The sequence below is a fragment of the Jatropha curcas genome, chromosome 5 (assembly GCF_041381405.1).
Source record: "Jatropha curcas cultivar XTBG-Jc1 chromosome 5, XTBG_Jcur_1.0, whole genome shotgun sequence".
NCBI classification, from domain to species: domain Eukaryota; kingdom Viridiplantae; phylum Streptophyta; class Magnoliopsida; order Malpighiales; family Euphorbiaceae; genus Jatropha; species Jatropha curcas.
This window is the reverse complement of record NC_143155.1, coordinates 29,990,525-29,999,556: the sequence shown is the minus strand read 5'-3', so window position 1 is coordinate 29,999,556 and position 9,032 is coordinate 29,990,525. Positions and strand designations below refer to the sequence as shown.

Here is a 9,032-nt window from a genome sequence, read left to right as displayed (position 1 = left end):
AAGAATCTTCTTAGCATAATAATAATAATAATAATAATAATAATAAAACTGTAAATGTTTAATCATATCCACGTAATTCAAAAACGATATCCATTAGTACAATTTCCAAACTGACTCAAAATCCAAAATTCAACTTTCCCAAACTGATTCCCTACCATCAGTATATTTCTAAGCCTCTCTACGAACAAAGTAGAGTTTACCCACAACATGAAGGATTGCGACAAAAGCTATGAATCCGATGCTCATGATCAGTACAACATTGGGGGAGATCTTGAGTCCTGGTGCGTCATCAGTGTAAAATTGAAGCATAGTCCCTGCTGCTCCTCCTGAGGCCCCACCACTGGTTGTCCTCCTCCTACGCATACTTGCAGCAGCCGCTGCACTGCCTCTTGGGGGAGCTGTTCCTCCTAAAGCCATTTCTGTAACAATCACCAATTATCAAAATTCTTCATATCCATGTTTATGCAGGACACAGCATCTAATTCTTTATTGATTCATCACAGCAAGTAATACTTTCGCATATTGATTCTTCAAGTCCAATTCTTTATTCCCAGGTACAACATGCAATAACCAAATTTGTGCATCACTAGAGATGTGAAAGTACTAATTAAAATTTGCTACTCGTGGTGGACAGGGCATTAAACAGCGTGTCCAACAAGAAGCAAGAATCCCAGACAACAAAAACACAAATTCATCATTGATGTTTCTTTCAGTTTTTGATAGGGGAATGGTGTTGACTGGTGAATGGAAGCACCCATTTTGGGTTTTATGGCAATAATATGCGCATTAGCCAAACAGATTATGTGATTTTCTTGCACACGATATGCGAGCAAGCATCAAATTTCAACAATCAACTTCACAGCAGGATCAAAACTAAAAATTTCAAAACGAACAAGAAAAATAGAAAAGGCAACAACAGATCTCTTCAACCAATATTTCAGATACTTCTCCACGACCACAAGAATCAATGATAGGTTCAATGAACTACTGGTCTCAAAATCAAGTCGGTGTAATCCACATAGTACACAGATCAAATTGCGACAAGCTTCAAATATATAACCAAAATAGATCCGATCACAAGACATCTATACAAATTTCATTCCCAAAAACCAAGCCTCGACAGATGTATATTTCCACTTTTTCATAATAATTAAACCACTCTTAATCTACACCCACGGCAATAGCCATGTAAAGCAAAAAAAAACAAAACAGAGTACACACAACAATCACAATCGAATCTCACCAACGAAAATTAAAGTCAAAATTACTTATTTGATTCAGCCCTAATTAAACCGAGTACAGAATCACAAAAACTAAGCAACAAATCTATTTGAGATTGAGACCGCCTAGAAGTCGATAACCCTCCGAACAAAAACAGAAAAAAAAAAGAAGATCTCTTAGGATCTGAAAGCTAGATCTAATCTAAATCTTGAGAATCGTATATATCACAACATATTGAATTGGATCCAAAATGAGAAAAAAAAAATGAACGAAAAGAATTGAGAACACTTACCAGAATCAGGTCATAAAATTGAGGGATCGGCCGGAGTTGAAGATCAGTGAGGACAAAGTATAACTTACAGAATGACGATCTTTTCTGTTTATATGGCGAGGGTATCAGTACGCGTATCCTTCGTTTGATCGATGGGGCACCCAACTTTTCCACGCATGACTAACCAATCATGATCAGCCACGTCAGATTGTAGACAAAGTAGAAAACCTGCCAGCAATATGCGTTAATTGTGAAGATTTAAAAAAAAAAGTTAGTGAGTTTTATTATAGTTTGAAAAGTGAATTACAAAGTATTGCAAACATATAATTAAATAGCATAAAGATAAAAATAAAAAATAATTAAAATAAAATATTATGAACTCAAGGTTTATGCCAATAAAAAAATTATTAAATTAAATAATTTATTTAATAAAAAAATTTAGATTTAGATCAGCTAATGATAAAAGGTCAATACAATACAATACCAGCCTTATTTGGCGTTTATGAACGTTATATTTATTTAATGTAGAATTGTTTGAATGCTTTAGGCACAACACCAGCGAAACAGAGTTAGGAATAGAATAGAAGAAGAGTACATTCCATATGAAAACAGACAGGCATCAGGAAGCTGAGCCATTAATGGACAAATAGAAGTTAGAAGTAGCTAGGATTTTCCAATATTAGATTGATGGTATTCACCAAGCTCGTATAAGCATAGACATTCAATTAAGCAACAAAAATAGCAGTTGTTGTATCACCATGAAGTTGCAAAATTCAACTGTAAATTATTGTTACAAGTGGTAAAGATTGTATTTCATAGGGACTTATATCATGAATAATTTGATATATGTGGAGATTTACACTTTTGCTATAACTACCAAGTCAAATGGCTACAATGAATTAGAATATCTGACCTACTTGAAGGTTAGAAATAAAGAGTCCTAGCTTTTGAAATACATTATTTAGCTTGACATACACATCGCCCACATAAATCAAAAGGGGTGCTTATGGTTGTATGCTTCATATGACAACCCCACTCGCAGGCCCCTATTGAAAAGCTCTGGATAATCCTCCTCCACTGCAACAAAAAAATGTAAATCAATCACCAGAGAATGTCTATGGAGACCTCTGAACCATTTTGCAGCTGCCGTTTAATCATTAAAACATTCACCAATTGAATCCCAGATACTCATTGGCAACCAATGTGTTTAGCCCTTTAATCCCTTGAAAAATCTACCACCTTTATTTCCCACTCCAGTTCCAGAAAGATTTGACGAAAGAAGAGATCTCGAGTCTGGCCGCCATTTCAACTCTTTCAGAACAGAGAACAGAGATGCCAGGGCAGGACTCACTTCATTGTCCTTTATCTTGTTGCTTGATATTACTCTTAACCCCTGAAGCTCATTCCAGTTAAGAATAACTGCTTCCAAGCCTTCTGTTGTCAGCGATGAGCACCCTTCCAGAGATAGAAGCTTCACCCTCCTAGAAATAAAAAGATAAAGAACATTGAATCACAGTATTTTCAAGGGAATAGCTCATGTCTAAAGTAAATATTTTCATATAACAAGCATAAAGCATCACTGACGCTGAGGCTGAGTGGGGTCTCGCTTCAATGATTAGTATCAATACACAAGTGCACACAGTTGTACAAAATTTAGGTAAAACACCATAAGTGATCAAACTGTTCAATCAGTTATTGTATTTGTAAATATCAGCATACCCATGTGGGCTAAATATGAGGCTGTAAATGCAAGTATAAAAACAAAAAAGTAAAGGCTATAATAACTGATGGTAGATGTGTTCCCATGCATATAGCCTGTATACATGCATTTCTATTCATCCTATAATTGGTGATAAACTAAATCTACTTTTCTTTTCTAGCCTACTAATTGCTGGTGGAATTCCAGTACAAGAGCAACTCAACGGCATACAATTTAATTTGTGCAGAGGATTATGAAAGTGGAGACTGATTTCTCCAATTCCATCAGTCCTCATCTGTGGCTTGATTCGATTGTTATACTATGTATAATAATTGCTTCAATGTGATAATTAAGATTGTAAGAGTCGAAGATGAGTGAATTTGACTAATGAGAATCAAGTTAGGGTTAAGGGAACGTTCCTCTGCATACATTTCTACTGCAAAGCACCCTAACTTTTCATTCAAAAATAGAAATGCTAAAAATGGAACTATCATCCTCTATAACCAAAACATACAAAAGATGTTCAGTTGTGGAAAAAAGAACAAGCTCAACACAAATATTGCACCCAACATACACATTGAAATTATTGAAATTGACACCAATGAGCCATCCTCGTTTCTATGTTATAAATCACTTCATCCATTTCATTCCCTCAGTAAAACATGTAAAGTTAGAAATCAACAAAAGAATTGAGCAAGAAATCACAATAAGAAACCCTGTACCTTAAAACACTTGCAGTGCCGAAAACTTCATCCTCCAATCCCCAACAGTTCTGGAAAACAATCTCCCTAACAGCCTCACAAACTAAAAACAGAGCCTTAACACCAGGCTTATCCCGCATCTGACACTGCTGCAGATGCAGCTCTTCAAGAGTTGGACAAGTCCCCAAATGCTCATCAGGACCTGGACTTGAATCTATGCTCTTGCAGGACTGCAGCCTCAGAGTCTTCAGGTTACCACAAAATGACAGTGCCGCCAACCATCCACCATCCATTCTATGATCACAGAGAGTTAACTCCTCAAGCATTTGACAGCACTGTCCTATTGCTTTAATCCCATCATAGCTCCCTTCACATCCACACAACTCAAGCTTTACTAGCCGCCTACACCCTTGCGCTAATATAGTTAATCCAATATCAGACACCACCGAGCTATAAAGCCCCTCAATACAACCAATCAATTTTACCACCTGTAGATTCCTACACCCTGAAATACCCTTCAACGAGAAATCCTCACAGCAATGTAGCTCCAGTTCTTGCAATGTCTCGCACTTATTTGAAATACTTAACAATCCATTCTCGCTTGCTCCAATTGCAGCAAGTCTCCTCAAATTAGTGTACTGTTGGGCAATCATTTCAAGCCCACAATCAATCAAATCCGACGGTAACAGGTCATTCTCTTGGATAAACCCTCTATCAGAGAATTCAGTACTGACGTGAATAGACAAATTCTTGTGAGTCAACATAATACCAGAGTTTCGAGGAGTTCTAATACATGCGTCAACGATTCCCAACTCGGTTAGATTGGGGAACCGGTGAAATATCCGACCCGAATTAAGAAATGACCAGTCGGTAAGCTCGAGAGATTGTACCAAGCGGCCGTGAAGGTACAACCAGCGTTTGCAGACAAGAGAATTAGAGACATAATGAGAGATTGGGAGCCTAGAGAAAATTTGGAGGAGAATTTCGTCGGAGAGAAGCGATGTATGGTCAGGTCCTCGAGGGTCCAGTGTTAAGGGTTTGAACCCTGTCATTAACGAAAAGTCCGCCTCAGAAGGAGGTGATGCCGATTGACTAGCAGACAGAGATCTAAGGTGCATCTTCATAACTACATGCTTCAGCGATTGCTCTTTGTACCATTCGTCTGGTAAGCTTACGGCTCTGCTCCGCCTTGTAGTTGAAGGTGACCTTGGAGTTGGACAATGGTTAGGGTTAGGGTTTGGGCTCCTATCCGGTGATTGTAACATTTTATCTCGATTAGGTATTAGGGTTAGAATTGGAATTAGGGTGCCTCCTTTTTTTTAATGTTTACTGTTTTAAATTTTGAATTGCATCACCACCAGCTAGCTGCGTCCAGTTTTTTACTGCTCTCTGGTTCTTTTGTTTTTGTTTTTCCAATAGATTCGTAACGAAACAGACTTTTTGTTTGGATTTGTTAGATTTGTGGGGTTTGCATTTTATAATCCATTCATTTGCAAATGATTTTATTTGCTCCGGTAATGATTCAGTGTGTAAGCGACTATGATTAAATCTTTGTTACTTTCACTGCGTGCCTGGATGTTGGAGGGCAAGTGTTTCTTTCCATAAGAACTAGTGACGTGCTGCAATTTCACTGGGTCATTTGGGGCGTAATTATTTTGCTTGTTGCACTTGATTGGGACTCTCGAAATGATAAGAGAAATCATCTTTTCATGTTAGGGTGCATTAAAAAGCATTTAAAATCTTGTCTCATGTGAGGTTGCGACAATGGTAGCATTTATTTAAAATTTAAAAAGCTTCAAACAACTAAGCTTTTATGAGTGGATAAATAATTTTTCAGATTTTTTAACCTTTATTTTTTGTATGGATTATAAGGTCTAAAAAAAAAAAAAAAAAAGTCACCTCCATGTTTTTACAACAAAACAAGTACACCAATTGTCACTTTTTAACATCCTAATCAACGAAACAAAAAAGTTATTTTCATTCTTGAATGTAACTATTTTTTAAATCATTTTTCATTTTCCTTTTAAGATGTCTAGAAAACAATGATTAATTTTCTTTTTAATTTAAGTTCATTTAAAAAGTGAAAAATATCTTATTTTCCTCCCATAAAATCAGATTTATTTTTATGTTTTTGAATTAAAAATAATAATTAACTTTATCTGGACACTAAAAATTAATTAAATAGAAAAATTCTTAATAATAAAGTATATTAAATATCACCGAGGTATGAAACACAAGAGTGTACCAACAAGAACTATTTCCACTAATCAGACCTCTCAATCGATCAAAAAATAAAATATATTAAATACTAACGTATTAGATAACCGATTGATTAATGTTTTGTGGAAAATGTTTTTTTTTTTTTTTTTTTTTTAAATTTTACATCATACTGGTTTAGAGAGACGATTGGACAGAGAAGGTATTATTCAGTCGGTGATTTATTGAGCTGGAGTGGGTGGCTGGAGAGACTGAAAGTTGGTGGGAGCAGAGGAGAGAAAATAAAAGAACGAGAAAATTAATAATTATGCATTAAAAAATATAATTTTCTTTTCGATTTCATTTTGTATGATACAATTACAAATAATTTTTTAAATTTATTTATCTCTGTAAATATATAAAATAGCAACACATTTTTAGGTGCTTAATTAGCAAATAAAATAAATTTTATATTATTTTTAATCACAAAAAAACCCTAAATTTTGTGGGACAAAAATAGATTAGGTCTTTTCAGAATTATATGTAATGAATTTAATAGGGTAAAATAATAAAAGCAACACAAATTGTTAATTAGTGTATAAAATGGAATCTGGATTATTATTTGCAGAAAAGGGAAGTGTAGAGTGCTGTATTTCAGTATTTGCAAAATTAGGGTTTCTCTTACTATCACTTCCAAAATCTATAATTTAATATTTATTTTCTTTTCTAGAAAAATATTTTTTTATAAAAAAAAAAAGCTTTCATAATGCAATAAATCTTAACATGAATATTAAATTTTCTAATTAATAGTAATCTGGCATGTATGTTTTTGAAAGTTTAAAAATATGATACTGTACACAAGATAATGCTAGTAATTTTTGGAAACATTTAAAAAAAAAAAAAAAAGAACATAATGAAACATAAAACTAAATGTAGTAACGACCTTATTTACTGGCACTCACCTGTCAGTAAATAGTATCAAATTCGTGGACTCTCTTCAACTGTCAAGAAGCCCACAAATATATTGGACTTTGAGCCGTTAAAGCCCATTAGCAAATAGACAAGCAGTAACAATCCAATTTTATGTTTTTCCTACGAACCGTATTGTATTTAAAGTTATAGTTGTAAGTGTATTTTAAATTGACTCAATATATAAATTCACCCATAAACTTTGCAACTTTAGCCTTGTGGCACTGTAAATTTTGCGAATGAGTTACTGTACACTTGAACTTGTAAATTTTAGTAATATTACACACCTTTCGATACTAACATCAATAATTTTTAAAGTTTTTGACTTTTTACATAATATCGACTTTATATGTAGTTAGCATGAGTTCTGAAATAATAATTTTCATAAACTTTAATTTTTAATGAGTGTATAATTGATCTAATTTTATAAGTTGAAATATTCAATAAAATAAATTTAAAAATTAAAGTATTTAATAAGTATAATTTTATAAATTAAAGTATTTGATGGATCAAAATAAAAGTCGAGGATGTCACAAAGTTAAAATAAAAAAGTTTATGGATAAAATTATATATTCAGCAGTTTTAAATTACAATATTATAATAATATATTTGGAAAAAGAAGACTTGAAGTTAAAAGAAAATGAAAAATGGCAATCAATAAGACGACCTAATTCCTAACTATGATGATAGGATAAGATAGCGACGAGTCACACACGAATGGTGCAAAAAAATTTAATTTGGTTCTCAGAGTAACTTAATTTGGAGGTATACATATTTGTCAATGAAAGGTCAACCATTAGTTTATTCACTCTTTATTATGAGAGAGCGTTACTTGGGTCTGTCCAGCGGAACGCGCCGACATCGCAACTTGTAACTCGAATGGGACCTGGGACCATGCAAATTTTGGAGGTTCCGTTCCGATCAGCATCAAAATTTGACTACCGCCTGAATTTACTTTATTTTAATTAATTGGATAATTAACCAGCATAGCGCACATGGATTTTCACTTTAATTCGAATTTTTTAGCCTACTTTTGTTTAGGAAGAATAAATTTATCTTTAAAAAATATTTTCTGTTGTTTAATTTTAAATTAAAAATATTCATACATTTAGAAATTGAATATTTTAAAAGTTTATTATTAAATATGAGAAAATAACATATGAAAATAATAAATTATGTTGGATAACAATATTAAGATGCTGTTTCTATACGAGCATGAAATAATTATATTCACACAAATAGATAGAAATAGCATGGTGAGGTTAAAAAAAGCATGGAAGGATAGAATTAAGACTTTAGAATTTACTTTCTTATAGTTTGGTACTTGTCTATCTATAAAGTAAAAGTAGAAGAGCATCTTGTGACGGCCCGCATAAACAGGGGCATGGCACTGATGATTAGCGACATCGAGATGAATTTACAGGAACCGTGTCTAGACTCTAGAGTCGGATTATTATCCGCTGCAATTGCTATCGCAAGGAATAGGAATTAGTCCAAATCTGGCAGTCAGGATTATTACATCCAAACTGCCCAAAGTAATTCCTGGAGTGAGCAGACGATGGGCCCCGATGTCCTTCAATTTGAAAGGCCTGCCGAATAACATCTTGAACCTCAGCCCGACACTATAGACTATACCGATTTGTTCAAGCAGCCTCCATTTTATACATATATATATATATATATATATATATATATATATCATATATTTAGAGAAAATGATTATTTTACGTATGTATTAAGGAAGAATAGGGATGATAATTTAATAAAATCATAATCCTTTTTCTTTTTCTTTTAATTAAATTCATTAATATTTTGTGTAAGTGTGTTAATTGACAATATTTTTTAAAATCAATTACAATTAAAAATTTACCTCTTACGCTCATATTTCATATTGAAGAGTACACACGCATATATAAGAAATATGGTCATATGATTTGCTCTTTTATCTTTTTTACTACCATAACTATTTCTCCAC

At 33.5% G+C, this 9,032-nt stretch overlaps 2 protein-coding genes across 3 annotated transcripts; both read right to left on the bottom strand.

Annotated features, from left to right (window-relative positions):
* Positions 1 to 55: 55 nt before the first annotated feature.
* LOC105643173 (Preprotein translocase Sec, Sec61-beta subunit protein) lies at positions 56 to 1,673 on the bottom strand. Of its 2 annotated transcripts, none has more exons than XM_012228245.4 (2): positions 1,514 to 1,673; positions 56 to 419 (listed from the first exon to the last, which is right to left on the bottom strand). In XM_012228245.4, exon 2 carries the CDS (start codon positions 415 to 417, stop codon positions 169 to 171), a length of 249 nt encoding a protein of 82 aa, XP_012083635.1. In that variant the 5' UTR covers positions 418 to 419; positions 1,514 to 1,673; the 3' UTR covers positions 56 to 168. The 2 variants fall into 2 exon arrangements, with proteins under 2 accessions (XP_012083635.1, XP_089578236.1); XM_089722110.1 differs by having other exon boundaries at positions 56 to 542; positions 1,514 to 1,628.
* Positions 1,674 to 2,217: 544 nt separating this feature from the next.
* On the bottom strand, positions 2,218 to 5,328 carry LOC105643172 (F-box protein At5g51370). Its single transcript, XM_012228244.4, has 2 exons — positions 3,914 to 5,328; positions 2,218 to 2,973 (listed from the first exon to the last, which is right to left on the bottom strand). Exons 1-2 carry the CDS (start codon positions 5,155 to 5,157, stop codon positions 2,700 to 2,702), a joined length of 1,518 nt encoding a protein of 505 aa, XP_012083634.1. The 5' UTR covers positions 5,158 to 5,328; the 3' UTR covers positions 2,218 to 2,699.
* Between the last annotated feature and the right edge of the window lie 3,704 nt (positions 5,329 to 9,032).